The 18,149-nt window shown below is 46.6% G+C and overlaps 1 protein-coding gene across 10 annotated transcripts in view; it reads right to left on the reverse strand.

The window, feature by feature from the left end:
• LOC116848714 (RNA-binding protein Musashi homolog Rbp6) overlaps positions 1-18,149 on the reverse strand; it is a 926,784-nt gene that overhangs the window by 54,585 nt on the left and 854,050 nt on the right. For all 10 annotated transcript variants that reach the window (XM_032825098.1, XM_032825097.1, XM_032825095.1 and 7 more), the window contains 4 exons: positions 17,332-17,414; positions 16,501-16,585; positions 8,676-8,708; positions 7,906-7,989 (listed from right to left, as the gene is read on the reverse strand). In XM_032825098.1, the coding sequence (XP_032680989.1) occupies positions 7,906-7,989; positions 8,676-8,708; positions 16,501-16,585; positions 17,332-17,414 (285 nt within the window). The remainder of the gene's footprint in view (positions 1-7,905; positions 7,990-8,675; positions 8,709-16,500; positions 16,586-17,331; positions 17,415-18,149) is intronic.

Below are 18,149 nucleotides of genomic sequence, written 5' to 3' on the forward strand. Positions count from 1 at the left end.
AGAGAGAGAGAGAGAGAGAGAGAGAGAGAGAGAGAGAGAGAGAGAGAGAGAGAGGACAGAGACAGACCCGAGTCAACCTTGCGCAAACGTTTGTCAATTGAAGGGTATCAAAGATACGTCGTGAATTATTCTGCATACTGTGCATATCGAGTCCAGTCACGGAACTATTTTCATTGACAGCGGTAATTATTGATGTGCCTGTTTCCCGCCATTCGCCGCTGGTGGTCCATTGAACGGAGCGCTTCGCGCTGTGCAATTGTCGAAGGCTACGGGGAGGGTGGAAGAAAGAGTGGAAGAAGAAAACAAATGAAAATCCGAAAGAACAATTGTATTGATAACATATCGACGGACATTAATCGGACAATAAGCGGATAACAAATCATTCCCCGTTCACAATGTACGCGCCAGTTTCACGTGATTGCCCTTCCCCCGTCCCACCCAACCCCCGTCCAGCCGATCTGCCCTGCCGTCGAAATAATCCGCGCGATTTCCCAGCCGCATTCGTACGATCGAGTCGCGGCTTTCGTGTGCACGCACAACGGAATCGATTCTCGCACGTCCGAGTCGAGGTAAAGCGACGAGGAGGAAGAGCGCTCGACGTACACGCCAAGTTCATGTATGAGGACGAGCAGTAATCCAACGAGAAGAAAAGGAGAGGTGTCCTCTCTCGGAGCTCCTCTGAAAAACCGACTGATGTCCAATGAGGCGTCAGGGACTACCTCCTCTTCGAGGAAGAGAAGGAGCTCGTTATCGCGTTTGCATTCTAAGAGGAAATCGTCCTCGTCGTTCTCGTCGTCGTCGTCGTCGACATCATAGTAGTAGTGGTAGTAGTAGGCGTCGTCGTCGTCGTTGTCATCGTTACGCTGTCTACTCAAGCGGCGTTATCCCGGGAAAAATATGGAGACGCGCGGCAGCTCGTTATTCCCTCGTAAGAAAGGGGTCACGCGGACTAAAAAGATTCGGCCTTTTATTTCCCGCTTCGCGACCGGACCGGCGAAATCTACCCGACCGAGGAGTTATTAGCGCGAGAACGAGCGGGTCGATACGTTTCCCAAGAGCTCGGCCCCTTCGCGATGTTTCTCTTTCTTTTCTTTTATTCCTGCTTTTCCTTCCTTTCCCTCTATTGCGATCGGTCCCACGTCATCGTTCGCGAAAATTTTAAGCGTCTTTCTCCCTCCTAACATCGCCGTTCGACTTCCCTGCGGGGTCTCCCGGCGTTTCCGGCCTTTCATTGCTCGGGAATGATTCTGTACTCCGCGGGGTAGCCGTGCAGCGACGTCTCTTCTGCCGATAGGGGTGGTAGTCCCAAGGCACCTGAAACTACCATCAGGCCCCTGAGTCCCTACAGTCACACTTCGTTTACTGGTCTTCTTTAAATTACTGTTTCGTGTGACGCGCCGTCGTCACGACGACGTCACCCCCTCGGTCCGTCCGTTCATGTCGACTCGGCGATCGGGTGTGATATCGCCGAAATCGCCGGGCATTGGAAAGCCGCGTCAGTACGGCAAACTGGATCGAGTTATATGCCAGACGTATCATCTAGTTAATCAAAGCCGTCGTGGAACAAACTGCGAGACCGATGCCCCTTCGTTCGTCGCGTTCTTCCGGACTCTTCGCTGTAGCGAAAGAGAGAGAAAGAGAGGTATCCTACGGGATTCGACAAAGTTACGCGCGTTGCGTCGAGAAAGTCGCAGCACTCCCCATGATCATGTACACGTAATTAATGAACAAGAAAGAATTCCTCGTCCTGGAGGGATTTGTAATCGTGTTTGGCACGATGCGCGTGCTTCGTCGGTTACGTGCGAGTAGATATCGAATACTCTCTTAAAGTGAATCAATAAAAATGCTTCCGATTGAATCAATGAAAGAAGTCAAATTCATAGGTAATTTGCAAATATTCCCTAATTTACGGTGTAAACATTTCCACTTTACTGCTCTATTTTATACCTCATTTGATGTCATTTGAAAAAGAACATAGTATAATGGCAATTACATGAGTGATAATTATGAGTTTTGTATGAAAAATTGTACATTAAGAAAAAAATACTTGAAAATTTATATGTAGAATATAATTTATTTCTGTAAAATAAAATTCCTTTCTGTGAATAAACTTTGTATTTCATAAATAAATTTTCAAGGATTTTTTTCTCAGTGTAATGTGTGTAGTTTTATAGGCTATTTTGTAGTTACTGCAACTAAAGCTTTCATTGCAATGACTATAAAATACTTTATTCAACTGTATACACTACATAACTCAGACTACAAAACTCGTATAGTTGTCGTCTGTACAGTTGCCATCGCCACGTCTTTTTTTCTAAGTGCACTGAAAGTAAGATTTCGCTGCAAAATCTGTAGTGTACAAATTCATCGTACGCAAATCCAATTTTCCGCGTTTGTGGCGATGGAATAAACGGCTCCCGTGCAATTTGCATGCAATGACACTGCCTGCGTTTGCAAACTGCACCAACAATCGGAACAGTCGCTATTAATCGATTCGTTCAGCGAGACTTTATCGCTTGCAGTGCTATACTCACAACTGAAGCATCAGTTATAAGTATGGCATTTCAGCGAAAGATACGCTGATTGTACTTTAGAGAGTAATTCGGGCCTTTTGATAATCTTTTGCATAGATTATTCTAAATCATTGACTGTGTGACGACAATAACGTCGCCGTGAGACACGTCGCCCCACCGCGTCAATATTTAGCAAATAAATCGGTGGAAACTACGTCGCGCTTTTCGGAAACTTGCAGCGTAACTAGAGCAAATTTGCTGCATAATGTTGCGCTGGCGCATTTAACATCTCATACATATTGAATTGTTCGCAGAAGCAAGCATGAGAAACAATTTCGTCACATTTGCTGTATTTTTGGCATTGTTTGGAATTCAAAGTTCGAACCGTAGTGTGACTTTGCATCGCGCGGCCGTAAGGATTCCATTCGAACGCTATTGCAGTGTGTATTCGCACCTGAGAAAATAGACATTCCCTGAAATGCAGGCGATACCGATTTCGCGATACCGACCGCGTCGATACCGAGGCGTTGGCATAAACAATGAGCCGCAATTTCCAATCTCGCGAGCCAAGCGAAGGAACGGTCCTTCGCGTGAAACTTTCGCACAGAACGCGCCAACTTTAAAGTGAGCCGCGCAACTCAATGGGAAAAATAATTACTTATCTGCGGGGGAGAGACTCGACTTTCGCGGGAACCCCGGCGCGTCCGGCCCTTCGTTCGCAAGTTCTTCAGGAGATTGTCCCGGTATTTACCGGCGCGGTACGCGAGAGTCGGCGTGAATTCAATTCATGTCGTGACGCGCGCTCTCTTGTTCCGTGCTCTCTCGCGCTTCGTGACGCGAAGGCGAATGCCTGGCGACGATCGTTAAATCGCGGCGCCTCCTCTCGGAGGCGGCGGAATATTTGCAGCTCGGAAACATTCGGGCACAGAGAACTCGCCCCGACGAAGTTACCCGCGAAGCGAATATTTCTCCGACGAGTACACGTCGCCGCGCTCTGCCATCTCCCTCTGCCCGCAGAGATATCTCTGCGCAACCCTGTGTGTCTCGGATCCGTGTGGAAAATCGCTCCGCTCCCGCTCCCGTGTTTGCGGAGAGGGTGGCTTAACCGACGAATGTTTTTCGGACATTGGGAATACATTTACGGGTCGGATTGGGTGTGTAGGGGCGGGGGGAGGAGGGGGAGAATGGCGAGGAGTTCTCCTCTACGGCGATCAATCATCGCGGATGATATCCACTTTTCCTTCTACCACCATGCCTCGTGAACTGTACGCAATAAGACACACAAGCGAGGGACGGCGAGGGAACACGGGAGGGAAGGAGGGAGGGAGGGAGGAAGAGGCTGAGGAGGTGTGAGCACGGGAAAAGTGTTCTCGAAAAGTTATTCAAATGCGTTAAGTAGCGGGCACCGAGGGAAATTGGAAACGATGCTGGGAACGTCGGGCACGTCCCTGGAGAAAGAATCGTGTTTGAACGAGGAGGGAAGGAAGAAGAAAGAGAGAGAGAGAGAGAGAGAGAGAGAGAGAGAAAGAGAGAAAGAGAGAGAAAGAAAGGAAGAGAGGGATGGGCAAAGGACTGGGGAAAGGTTTTTCGAGGGGAATGGGCCAACGTCCGAAAAACATTATACATTATTTATGAGTTTCCTCTTCCCACCCGTGCGCGCGTATTGTTTCGAGAATCGATGTACTTGGACACGTGGACTGCTTCCTCGACGCAGCGGGACGGGTCATCGCCGTGCGTCTCGACACTTTCCCGACGCATCCTCGGCGAATCTGACGCGGTATCAGCGAGAACGATACTATCTGCCGCGCTAATTAATCTCGATCGTGACGGGGCAACGGTCGCAGTTTGTCCGGCGCTAACGACGTGACGCGTTATTACCGCTTTACATGCTTGACACAGGAGGAACGGCGGACCGCGTGCAAGGGTTAGAATTATGGGGACGAGGGGGTGGCAGAGGGCGGCGGTTTCGATCGCAATCGCCTTTCGTGGAACACGCGGAACAAAACGTGCGTACATTTACCAGGCGGGTAAGCGGTGGAGACAAGCGAGCGTTAACACACACGAGCGATCACGTGCGCGACGTGTCTCGGCCGAGTAGGGTGAAGGGGGATGTCTGCAAAAATTGCGGGGGTTAGGCGAGGCTCGCGCGTCCATTCGCGGTTAAAGAGCTGAAACGTATCGCTTTGCGCGGTCGGCCATCGCGGCAAGGAAATTATCCGTCCCAGGGGTGCTTCAGGGCGGAGGCAATCATGATTATCTCACCGGTCGACTTGCAAATCAGCTACAAGCGTGATTGCACAGGTAGGATCGCAGTCTCTGAGAGAATAGTCGTGCCGAGCGATCCGTCGCGGAGCCGCGGAAAAATGACCAAAAATCAAATGATAGAACATTTTGTTTGACGCTAACGATCAAAGCGCCGCTCTTCCTCTATTTGTATAATGGCTTTTAAACTCTTCGATTTTTCGGTTTTGTTGCGCCCCCGGAGCTGGATATTATTGAGTGCGTGTTCGTTATATCGGGTAGGGGATTTTTTGTTGAAAAATGCCACGTAACAAAGTCAAACGATCATTCACGCGACGAAATCAGAAAACGACGGTTCGCGTAATAATGAAAAATCGATGAGAATAGATCGCGCTTCCTAACAATATCGTGCGAGGGCACTCTGAAACTCACAGAAACAGTCGTCGCGGATGCGGATAGCTGAATGATCCGATGATTCGCGAGAAGAGGTGGGTTAATGATCGATTATTTACGTCGGTCTCTCTTGAGCGTTTCAGGCGATCGCAATAATGCATTGGAGCGGAGCACAGCATAAAGACTGCGTCTCCTCGAACTTAATCCAAGTACAGCACGCATCCGCGATTTTCATTTTGCGAATGTTACGTGAAGTAGAAGGCTTGACTTCGAGAGGTATGCCCGGTAACTATCATCCGCCCCGGTTTCAATCAATCGATATCGAAAGATGGACGTGCTTATTTTCCGCGGCTATCCTATTAATCGTTCCGGCCATATGTATGCGCCAATAACGATAGGTGCGCTGTGCGTGTCCATGTGTGTAGTGTGTATGTGTGTATACGTGTGCGTGTGTGTGTCTGAGTGGACCGCGATGCGGTTCTCTCGCGTATCATTGTCAATCGATACGTACTCGTTACCCTTGCCAGATATCAACAATGACATTTTACCCAGAGCTCTCTCTGCGCATTTTATATTGCGATCGATTTCACAACCCGTTGGTCGAGCCAAACAGCTTTGTCGGACTCAATTTTGGTGACATCGTATTTCGAAAATATCGTCCCGCGCGCGCGCGTATACGCGCGAAATACAGAACGTCGGTTTTACAATCCGCTATGCAGCAAAAGTATTTTCTAATAACTTTCAGCGGCCATTTCAGTATTTAGTGGCATTTACCCCAATGAATTCGGACATTGATTGGATATTTGCTTTTATTGAGATTGTTATTGGGACGCATTCGTTATTGAAAGGAATGATTGGTTTTATATACAGTGGCTCACCAAAATATTCGAACGGGTAACGCACTATAAATTGAGTGAAATCGTTCGAATAGTTTTGCGAGTCCCCTCCTGTATAATTGGTATAATATATAATACATGCGTTTTCCTATCTTTTTTTTGCTCCCATTCACATCGTTTGGGCTTCCTGAATCATAAAATGATTTCGGAATTTTAAATTCCCTGAAAATTATAGCTCGAGAGAAAGAGGGAGTGAGAAAACGAGAGCGAGCGAGAGAGAGAGAGAGAGAGAGAGAAAGAGAGAGAGAGAGAGAAAGAGAGAGAGAGAGAGAAAGAGAGAGAGAGAAGGGGAGAGAGAGAGAAGAGGAGAGGAAGAGTCAATAGTACACTGCAGCTACAATAGCTCAATAAATTCCGAATACACGGATAGCGGCCACTTTTTCGCAAACACCCGGTGATTTATCGTCTCTACCGCGGAATAAAAGAGGATAGATTATTTATACTCCACGTAACCCATTGTTCCTTAAAAATATTTCACCTAAAAATACAGTAGAAAAATAATGCGGTATAGTGGTTGTGCCGTCGTGAAATTCATCGAACGTCTCGCTAATTAATATACAAATGTACGCAAGGACCAGCGATGAAACACTCTCGTTCTCCTTCTCCCTTCCCCCTTCTCTCTTTCTTTTTCTGTTTCTCCCTCAAGCTCTCTGTACGTATCTCTCGTATCTCTCGTGTACGAAGGTAACAAATTTCTTCTCAGTGTTCTTAAGTCCTAAATGACAGGAATGCTTCAATATATATAGTCACTTATATCGATTTGTACGATTCTTATCGCCGTCGCCGGCTGCTGCTGGCCGATGGTGTGTGTTCTCGTTGTAAGAAAATACGCGAAACCAACACCGCGACAAGTATCGAATAAGCACTCCAATAATGTACAAACTTTCTCATAGTGAAGCGGAGTCGATATTGCAGCCGAGTGCGAGCCATCGCGTCGGCGAGCTGTGACACCGCGCTCGACATTAATAATTTATCCCCGAATATCTTGTAACCAGACGAAGTTTCTCACGGAGCGGCATTTTTCGCCCCGTTCCCGTTTCCACCCGACCCTCCCTCCACGCCCAATCCTCTCCTCCTCCTTCGTCTATTCTTACGGTCGCCGCCGGCGCGTCGTCGTGAGAGAGACGCGAAACTTTGCGAAATCGGGACTCGCTGTGCTTTAAAGAGGGATCTTCCGCGCTTTAAGCAGGGATCTCATCGTCCTTTTTCTCGTTCCTCGCGCAACGAGAGGGTAACAGCAACATGCGCGCGCTCGCACACGTACGCACACGGGTGCTCCATCGGAACCGGCTGCGACGTTCCGACCGTTCCGCGTCGTCCTGTTCATTCGTTCGAGAGCTCTCGCGGCTTCGCACGAAAAGCTTCGGCGAAGCCGCTCGTATCCCGTCGAACTGTGACTTTGCACTTTGCGCGACGAGGTCCGCGCGATCCTCGAGGATCACCATCGCGTGGTCCTGCCACGCTTCCGAACCGCCCGGACCTCCTCCTTCTCCTTTTCCTACACACCTCTTCATCGTCCTTCTCGAGGTCGCGGGGCTACCTTTCGCCCGGCGTAGCGATCGCGTCGCGACACGCTCTCCCGTCGCATTGGGATCGGATGGACGAAGCGACAGCACAATCAGTTAGCGTGTAGCGATGGGTTAGAGTGCGCGCACAGCTTGGATCGGTACCGTTAGTCGGCGAGTTAGTTCACAGAGGCATGGCGTTGTAGAGGTCCAGATTGGGATGGTAAAAGAGCGGTGTCGGGGTGGGTGGATTATGGTGGGGCGCGGGCTGCGCCTGTATGAGGTTCAAGTTCAGGTTCAGGGGCGCGATGTGGGCCGCATTGTGGTGGTTAAGGTGGTTAAGGCTAAGGTGGTTACCTGTCGGGTAGGGTAATCCGAAACTAGGGTACCCAGAATAGCCGCGGCCCGCCGCGTATGCCGCGTACGCCGCCGCTGGGAAACCTGCGAACACAACGAAGATCCTCGTTACACTCTTCATTACTTGCTGCGCAACTCGCTTGTTTCTGGCCCCTATGACGCTCGAAACCGCGCGATCGTTCGCGGTTTAGTCGTGAAAGCTGTTTCGCGAAAAGCTGTTAGACACGAGGGATTCCCTGATTTCATCTCGCTTCTGCGCTTTATGAATATGCGATACTCGAGAACATCCCTTTTTGTATCTATGGTTCTAGAAAGCTATGATAAAAATAACTCGATTGGAACAAACTTATTCGACAGAGATAATACAAAGTGACTTGAAACGCAGTTTAAAACTACGACAGCCTTTCATTGGGATTACAAGAGACAGTGAAAGCAATCCGTCCGCGCTGATTGCTAGGCTGAATCTGTCGATTCATATCCGTCCACGTGTGACTCTATTCCACTGATTGGATTAAATATCCATTAACGGGAAAACTAATGAGGTTAACCACAAATATTTATATGCGCTTCATATCCGGCTAATCGAGACATATGTCATAGATAAAGCAATGAAACAGATGATTATATATCAAGGCTATCGAGTCATATGGTATCATTATTACTTTAGCTATGTCTGTCGGCCATAATAGCAGCCGTCTACTGACGTGATTTTCAGTAGGATATCGAGTCCTTCTCTACCAGATATAAGTCCGTACATATTTCATACTCACCATCAGGTAATGCTCCCAGGGACCACATAAAATCTATAAGGAAAAATAAATTTGATTAATGTAAGATCGGCACACACACACACACACACACACACACAGTTCGACGCGTGTGTCGTGTGAGTACGTTTCTCTCCTTTTTCCTTATTTCTTTTTTTGTATTATTTTCGTTTCTTTCCTTTCTTTTCTTAAATTCTTATCCCCCTCATTCGCACGGTATTTGCATATATTCGTTACTGCGACGGTTTCAAGTCTCCATCAAAATTTCTGCAACTACATACGAAGAAAGATATTGATCGCTCGCGAACTCCAGAGAGAATGAACTTCGTGTCGGAAATGAAGTTTCCGCGCGCCCATTATTTCCGCGGAGTTGCGTACACGCGGGACCAATATTTTTCCTCGAGCAGGCGAAGGTAGGCATAGACATTTAAGAATATGTACATGGAGATAAGTTAAGTATATATGAAGCGAAGCGTTGCAGAAATTCGTCGGGATTCAACGGCTTAAGTGTAACGGATGACTAGGTCCAAACGATAAAGAGAACGTAAAGAGAAAAGAAGATAAGAAAACTGGATTAGAAGCCTTCTAGGTTAATCAGAGAGTCAGAGAGAATGTGTGTGTGTGTATGAGAGAGAGAGAAAGAGATAAAGAAACAAAGAAAAAAGAAAAAAGAAAAAAGAGTCAGAATGTAGTCAGAGAGAAAGAGAAAAATATAGATACAGAGGAAAAAAGAAAGTGAGAATGATAGAGAGATCAAGGCATCCATGAAATTTCATAATTCGATACTAATCCAAAAGACCACACAACTAAGATTCTCATCTATGTATATATATATGTATATATATGTATATCGCATCGACTATATAGCGCATCGACTAAACTGTGTGACAAGGTACTAATAACTACGCGCGGCCGAGGTGTTTCCAATCTACGACAAAATAAACCCTCCTATGAACTATGGTTATTGTAGCCTCCAAAGGTATTGGTTAATTATTTACCGTTAAGTAATATCTAGGCTCTCTATATAGCTTATTAGATATCGACTAAGGATCGGTAGTATGCCACACCGAGCGCGCGCGAAATCATATTTTCGCGGCAAAGTGAAGCTGATTTGCAAAATTATCGCGCGACAACGCGCGCGTAAACGGACAACGTGACGTGACCCTTCATGTGTGTTCATTCGTGTGTTCGCACGGGTGGCATACTATCGACGCCACTACGACACTTATATTGACGATACAATATTGAAAAAAAACACCGACCACAATACTACACTACTGACTGACTATGCTAGTGTCCATATCGACGTTGCTCTCACAATATACGCAGATGGAAAAAGTATATAAGAGCGTTTATTCTAGCCATTAAAATACACTGATACATATTAATAGTATTAATAATTCCGTACCTAAAGTTCTCTCTACCGGGCTGCTTTTGATTACGTCAAGCGCTCAACCGTACTTTACTATCAGTTTTCGTTTGCTTTTGCTCAGTCTTAATGGCTTTCACTAAACTCTTGCGAGCTACAATGAGATTTGCATATGCGTCGAAGACTATCTCGCATTTATTTCAATAAAATCGTTTTGCAGCGTCGTAGATATATATATATATATATATATATATATATATATATATATATATATATAAAACTTGTGCACATATAGAGTACAACTTTGTCGCTTTTCATCGAAACACGTGAATAGATCTCGACGATAAATACTTTCTCTCGTGCGCGCGCGCGTGCGTGGTTTCTACGTGACGTCTCTAACACGGTAATACACCCTGTACCTCTCTCGGATGTGCAACATATCGATCTCACGTAGAGCAGATGTTTACGTATGACATTAACATCAACAGCCTCTCGCAGTTCTTCGCGCGCGCGAGGCGCATAAAGTCTGTCTCGGCTCTCGAGAGTTTACGATCGAGTTGCCGGTCGATTAATGCTTTACGTCGCATCGACGGCAGTCGTGCTGAATTCATATATCGGACACTCGCGCTAAAATTTTACGTCCCCCTTCTTCGATGCATGTCCCGTCCCGAGGGGGAGGGGGCAACATTCGCGGGGAGTTGTATCGGGGGTGCATTCGGTCGTGTCGTCCTGCGCCCCCGTTACAGATCGTAGTGTGATATCTCTCTCCCCCTCTCTCTCTCTCTCTCGTCGGATACTCTACATTTCCCGGGTGGAAGCAAAATCCGGGTTGTCCCGCAGCCAAGCGTCACAAAGGCCAAACCGAACGAAACCGCACCTTCAAGGTCTGGTCTACTTACGAAACTGACAGTGTTGCGCTTCTCTCTCTCTCTCTCTCTCTCGCGCAGCTAAGTACGTACTCTCTCTAGGGCACACGTCTCACGCATTATTATTCAAGGTAAACGGTGGCTAGGTAGCTTAAGAGAAGAGTTAAGTTACTATGTAACGAGTAGTATATGAATAGGATATATACGGGGGTCTGTGAGGGGGGCATTAGGTATAGACAGGTATACGCACGATATATATTTAGTTATGTATCCTATAGAGAGGTATAATATTACGTGTAACGTAATAATAAACGTACTATGTAACGTAGCTCGTTTAAGTAATAGGTACAATGTAATAGGTCTCTCTTTGAAGCCGCTGATAATGCGTATTCTTCGCGGACGACTCTGATTCTCGTCTCGCCTCGTTTCGCTCTTCTTTCCGGCCTGCCGTCGTCAGCGAGATAACCGTTCGTGCGAATAACCCGCACGCAGAAGAGATTCGCGAGTGAGTTGTTGCACGGGAATGTTACGACGGGGCCGGCAGAGCGTACTTTTTCGTGAACGTGAAGAACGATCTTGCTCAGATTGCGCGACGATCGAGAGCGAGCGCGCGATCCTCCGCGAAGAAGTGCCTAAAGTACAGTCTAAGCTAACGATATCATAGTGTGACTTCCCAAAAGCTATAGTTCACTAGTAATCTCAACGGTAGGAACGTGTACATAGTAATATTAATTCGCCCAAGACTGAGAGATTCTCTCTAACTAATCGAACCTAGAACGCCTAGAATCTCAATAATATCTAAGGTCTGGTAACAACACAAATTTACCTAATTACCTAGGATATATATATAGAATAGATAGATATATGTATATATATATAGGCTCCGATATGTATATCTGTTTGGTCTATTACAAAAACTATAAGGTATAATGCGGCTCTCACAAAATATATTGATATCAATATCAAATGCTATGGCGTTACCAAATAGGTAAGATACAAAACAATATAACGTATGTATCGTCTGGCGTAATCTATAATGGGTCGTTAGGTACATATCTATACAGAGTGTCCGGAAACCACTGGCACGTATCGTTCGGAATCGCTTTTTCTTCTTCCTTTCCTCTTCTTTCTCTTGAGCTTCGTCTATCGTAATATTTTCAACGACTACATTTAATATCGGCACAATTGAGCCGCGCGAATGAGAAATTCACTCGTCAACGTCCTCTCGGGACTCGAGTCTCGTTTATTATCGTTAAGCCGCTTAAATCCTCCGTCGCCTATCCCCGTCGGCTTAACGACTGCCAGTCACGCATACGCCGATGATTTCGGGACACCCCGTATATAAATATAGAGTATAAATATATTATACGTATACACGTATATATGTATATAGATTCGCGTATGCATGTACGTATATACATATAGATATATAGTGCCGAACTCTCGTGTCTTCCCTTCAGAGTGTCTTAAACATCGTTTAGAACCTTGAGTTCTTTCATTTTTTCCTTTTTTTTCTGTTTGCTTCGACATTATGAAATTTCATGAAGTCACTTGCGAAAAATATTCCAGAAGGCGCGCGACAAATGAGAAGTGCACATGTCGCCGACCATTTGCTGCGAGCTCTCGTCGCGCTAACCGCCCTCTCGCAGCGTTCGCGGCGACAATTTGTCCGCGTCGCCGCTAATTGATTTCCTTCAATTATCGCGCGTTCGCATCGCGAGCGGCACACGTGGCGCGCCGCTACCTGGGAATGTTTTCCCTTTCATTTTGTTTCTGTTTTCTGATAAAATATTCGTAATCAACGGCCTCGACGAAGAGCGCGCGCCCGCTGCCTGGCGAGCGAGCGATCGTTTCGCCCCTCCCCCCTCTCCTCCTCCCGAAAAAACACCCCGCCGTTTCGGCGACGTCCGAAAATACGCCACGAAATACGCGACTTCTCTCTCTTTTTCGTGCCTGTCGTGTCGCGGTTCCTAATTATCATACCGCTCTCGTCGCGTAACTCCGCAGATAGCTATTTCTACGTTAGAGCTTCGTTCTCGCGTCGCTAAAATTTCAACTAGGTTCTACCGCGAATTGACAGCCGCCGAGCGAACGTACGATCACCATCGGGGAGACTCGTCGTTTCGTTTCTCATTCCCCTGCGCGTCGACAGGGGTGACCTGAAAATCGCCGTCGCGACGGCAGCCTCACCTATCCTCCGATTTCCCGTTCTCTCATTACCGCCACGTTAAAGGCTCGATGTTGGCGTTAAGCTCCACGGCGTTTTAATCGAAATGCTTTTAACGGCAAGTGTGACGGACGCCGAGAACTTAATTATTCGACGTCGGTAGATGATCGAAATTTCATTAGGCGCGACTTGCCGCGTCGCGTCCATTCCACAGGTTCTGCCTTCATGAATAAATATGTTTCTATAATTGTATTTACTTCGACGGTATGCTTTAATGGTTAACTCAACTGAACTAACAGCGCAAACGCGACAGTTCTGGCTCGTTCTTGTCGATTTTCCATAAATTCGTGCCGTATTTTTTCAGCTGCTTTGACTCCAAAATATCGCGCTTACAAGCCATCGCATGAGCCCGTAATTTTTGACTGGGAATTGCAAAATAAGCTGCTGCCACTGAAACTTCACACAGTCTGCATGAAAGTTTTCAAACATCAAACAGTACTCGATATTTTTAATTTTGAAACAACGTAACAAATAATTTAAAGAGTTAACACCATTTTGCGGTATTTAAAATTTTCTTAAACTATTTTTAATAAAACTGTAGTTATATATATTCATGAGTAGATTAAAAATATTTAAATATCATATCAATGCGTTTCATCACTTGGAAGAAAATGGCCCAAAAAGATATATATTCTGTCAAAATAAATAGTATCGTTAGGACCTTTGCCGGAAATCTGTAGAAAATATTGCAAGAAATAGAAGAGATGTGTCTTTATCGATAAAATATAATACAGGTTATAAATACTAATAATATTTATTAATTTTTCACCAAATTTCGATTAACTTAAACGTCGATTAATTTCTTTATAACTAGTAGAATTGGCTAATAACTATTTGCTGGTCACAACGGAATTAATTGATTGTTTCTTGCAACATTTCCTACGTTTCCTGCAAGGATCCTAATAAAATCATTTATTCTGATAGAATACGCGTCTTTCTGGGGCATTTTCTCCCAAATAGCGAGACGCATCACTTTGATACTTATATATTTTTAATCTATCCATCAGTACAGCTACAGGTTTTATCAAGAAATAACTTAAGATTTTGAATGTCACAAAGGCGGGCTAAAAACTTATGAGACCTCGGCCGCTCTCTTTGGCGACGCTTTATGAGGAGACGAGCGCGGTAAAAATATTCAAATGTTTGTTACGGGCGATTCCGAGTTTGCACATCTGAGTGTTTTGGTGAAAATGGACAATTTGCGCACTTCGGAAGACAAAATCGCCCCGCAGGAGATACGCACGACGCGACGGCGGCTTACCTATTGAGCAACATTGGAACGTTTCGGCCCGTTTTCCCACTACGTTTGAACACTTTGTTTTATTGTCCTACTGACACTGCATCACTAATTAGCTACGACATAACTACCAGTCTTTTTGTGATACGTTTGTCTCGTTGCTACACGTCTAATTTCTCGTCGCTACGTGAAAATGAGGCCCCACCGGTAAACTACTACCGTCGAGTGAATCTGCAATTCGCTACGCCCGTTTATCCTTATTCTGCAACTACGATCACAGTTTTGCCGAACATTGCCGACCGCGAACAGCTCCGCGGAAACATCGCGCTCCCGATATGTATTTCGAACCGGCGATTAAAAACGAACGGTTTTTCCTCTAATCTACGATATTGCACTTTGCGAGATGCGTCGCCGATATATCTATCACGCCCGGTCGTTTGATCACTAATCGACGCATATTAATTAATACTTTCGATTTCTTTCGTTAACTACTTACGCCGAAACGAAGACTAGAAAAGTCTCGATCGAGGAATGTGCGAAAATCAACCTAACGCGATGTTTTTAGTGACTAATAGAAAATAAATCGTATGTCATGAAAGAGAGACTAGTTTTTTATTAGGATCTTTGCAGTTGGTGTCCGTTCCTACCAATGTCGATTCAACCTTAACCTGACTTTAAACTCTTTCTTCAAATGAAGGTTTACGTTCAAATCAAGGTTCGGTTTGCGATAAGTGTAGTGAGCTTTTATCCTTCTGCTCTGATGCCAAAACTATAACGTAATTTCTAGCAAAGGATATTTTTTTTTGTTGCCGAAAGTCGCAATAATGTTTGAAGTTAGGGATTGCGATTCTGATTGGTACTGCGGGAGAGACGTCAGAAATTATGTTACTATTTAGGCCTTAGAGTAAGAGACTAAAAGAGAAAGTTTACTACACCAGAGTTGTGGATTGGGATTTAATTGACGTTGGTAGAAACGGACGTAACAATGCAAAACTCATTATTTTTTAAATGAGCTCACTGCTTTGGTCATTTCGACTCGATAAGACGCGGATCTTCTTTGTACGAACGTATCCGAACCACTTGAGCTATGAATTCTCGTAATTCGCGCGACGACGTAAATCGATTGATTCGAGCCTATATCTTTGGCACATCTATCGAAATATCCCTGAACCAAATTAACAAAAAGAATCTCGCGTGTTTTTCATCGAAACTACTACGTCGTCCTTTGGCAAATCGTAAACTCATCATTATCGTACACGGAGCAAAAATTGGATTGGGTTGACCGATATCTGATGAAACATGAACGAAGCAGAAACTCACTTGAAATTAGCAGGATTCTGTCCGAGTTGACAAGATTTCTGGTTAACCAGAACTTGCAACTGTCCAAGTGGGACAGTTGCAAGTTCTGCTTGACCAGGAATCTCGTCAACACGGACAGAATCCTGGTAACTTGGGGCGGGATTGCTGGCTCGTCCACATCTCGCCAGACATGTGGCTAGTCCGACGAAATTCCTTTCTCCGAGTACAGTAACAACACACTACAACGAGACCGGTAAAGACCGTCGCTGCGCGATCAGCGACGTCGCAAAAGAATGTGATGCTGACCGACCGATTGAAACGAACAGCGGTCAGACGCGGGTACACCCCGTCGGGACTCGCGCGCGTTGTTTACTGCGGCCGCGAGAGGGGTGTGAGTATCGTTGGTCATAGGCCGATCGTCGGGATCGGGTGGTACACGGCGCCCATGTCGAGGCCCTGCACGCCAAGCAGATCGCTCATCGAGTAGGTGAGCGCAGCGGCGCGGGACGCGGCCGCGACCGGATGCGGGCGATAAGAGGCCGCGGCCGCGGCCGCTGCCGCTGCCGCGAGTGCGCGCTTCACGTCGTAAACCGCGGCCGCGGTGGTGGCGGCCGCGGCGGCCGAGGGTGTCGCGGCACCTGCCGCGTATTGATAGGTAGCGGCCGCGCTCGGTGCGGCGGTAGCGACTATCGGAGCCAGCAAGTGGTGGTGAGGAGGACCGGCGGTGGCCGCGGCAGCTGCATGTGCAGCCGCGGCGGCGGCCGTCGGCAGGGGATACGGCGCGTAACGATAGGTGGTGGGGGTGGGTGTCGCGACCATCACCAACTCACCGTATGCGCCTCTGCTGGCCGCTCGCGTCTTCGCCAGATTCGCTGGGAGCATCACTTCCTTCGGCTGTGCCTTCTTGCACTCGACCTTGAAATTTCAGACAGTGCAGGTGAGGAGACAGAGACGGCTGCGCGTCGCGACCGGCTCTCATACGCGAGATTTCGGGGAGTAGGGAGGGTGTGGTTTCGTGTGTTCCGTCTGTTGGGATCGTTAGCGCGAGCGAACGCCGCGAATCGTCACGGCAACAAGTGTGATACTGCGCGCAATAAGAAGTGATTAGAGGGGATATGGGGAGAAAGAGGGGATTTTGACGATGTCGGCTATTACTTCCTGTCGTTCGTTTCTTCTGCGCGTCATTGGATGACCGTTTGAGCTTTGGCTGAAAATGCACTTTGTGTATAAGGAAGGGATTAAGGATGGAGTTTTAGGTGACTATCGAGGCCGGATCACAGCGGCGAGCTTACTCGGGATTTGCTAGTGGCGTGAGGTGGCATCAAGAAAAGTACTTGACCATCGAACGAAAAAGCTTTCCGTCGTAGTGGAAGGCAAATATCTCGTCCTTTGGCAGCGATATCTATCACGGCGAGCTCTCGCTCTCCCTTTCTCTCGCGTATGACTGCTTCTGCATGTATATGCCGCGTGCGTGTCAAATGCAAATAACCGGAGAGATAGACCTTCTCGATTATACAGAAAATTAATTCTGCTCGACGCCATATCCGCAGACAGCGAGCGAAAGGCAAATACCTTTTGATGCAACCTCTGTGGGTACGTAGGTAAAGTAAAGGGAAGCACTCTTGGCTCTACGACTAGACTTTCGTGACGGGACGACTCACCATTTTGTTGTTGATTTCGTGGAAATGGATCTCGCAGACCTTGTCGACGACATCCTCGCTTTGAAACGTGACAAATCCAAAGCCTGGAAGAAAAGAAACAGATAGACTGTCGTTAGATCGTGATTAATGGCGTCTATATTGGATAAAGAATATTTTGTACGGATAATTTCGTCTCGGAGTCGGCACTATTTTCTCGCAGAATTTGATTATAATATGTTCCTGAATATACGTTCTTGAATTTTATACGTTCTTGAATGTTTAAACAAACGAGTCGCAACGGTTCCTGATTGTATATTCGGGTCTTATAATTATAATACTGTATCGTGTACGATACCATAAACGGTAGAAAGGTTAAGTTATTTATCGTGTTACGAGTTGTGACGGCACTTGACATTCAACCGGATCGATCCGCATTAATAAGTGAATCCATATGGTTTTGAATCGGAGAGGCCAGTAACAACGAGGACGCGAGTTTCCCGGTTTCGCTGCATATTTGCGTGCGCGTGGGAATAAGAAACCATCCCAGATTTCCATTAATTTAGCTGACGGAGCAAACGAGTCTCGTTTCTTCCCCCGTAGCGCTCGAACGCGGTCTGAGCGAAATCTCCGCGAAATTTATTTCAGCCGAAGACGAACAGCAGGAAGGAGAGACAGCGAGCCGGCGAAGAGAGTCGTAACTTAATCAAGCATCAAGGGTTATTAAAAACTTTGCATTGCTCTCCGGGCGATTTTAATCTCGCCCTTCCCTCGCGTCGGCACTTCTCTCCATCTCTCCTTCTCTCTCTCTCTCTCTCTCTCTCTCTCTCTCTCTCTCTCTC

Source organism: Odontomachus brunneus, unplaced genomic scaffold, assembly GCF_010583005.1.
Source record: "Odontomachus brunneus isolate Ranch 3 - 2012 unplaced genomic scaffold, Obru_v1 Obru_scaffold_098, whole genome shotgun sequence".
NCBI lineage: Eukaryota > Metazoa > Arthropoda > Insecta > Hymenoptera > Formicidae > Odontomachus > Odontomachus brunneus.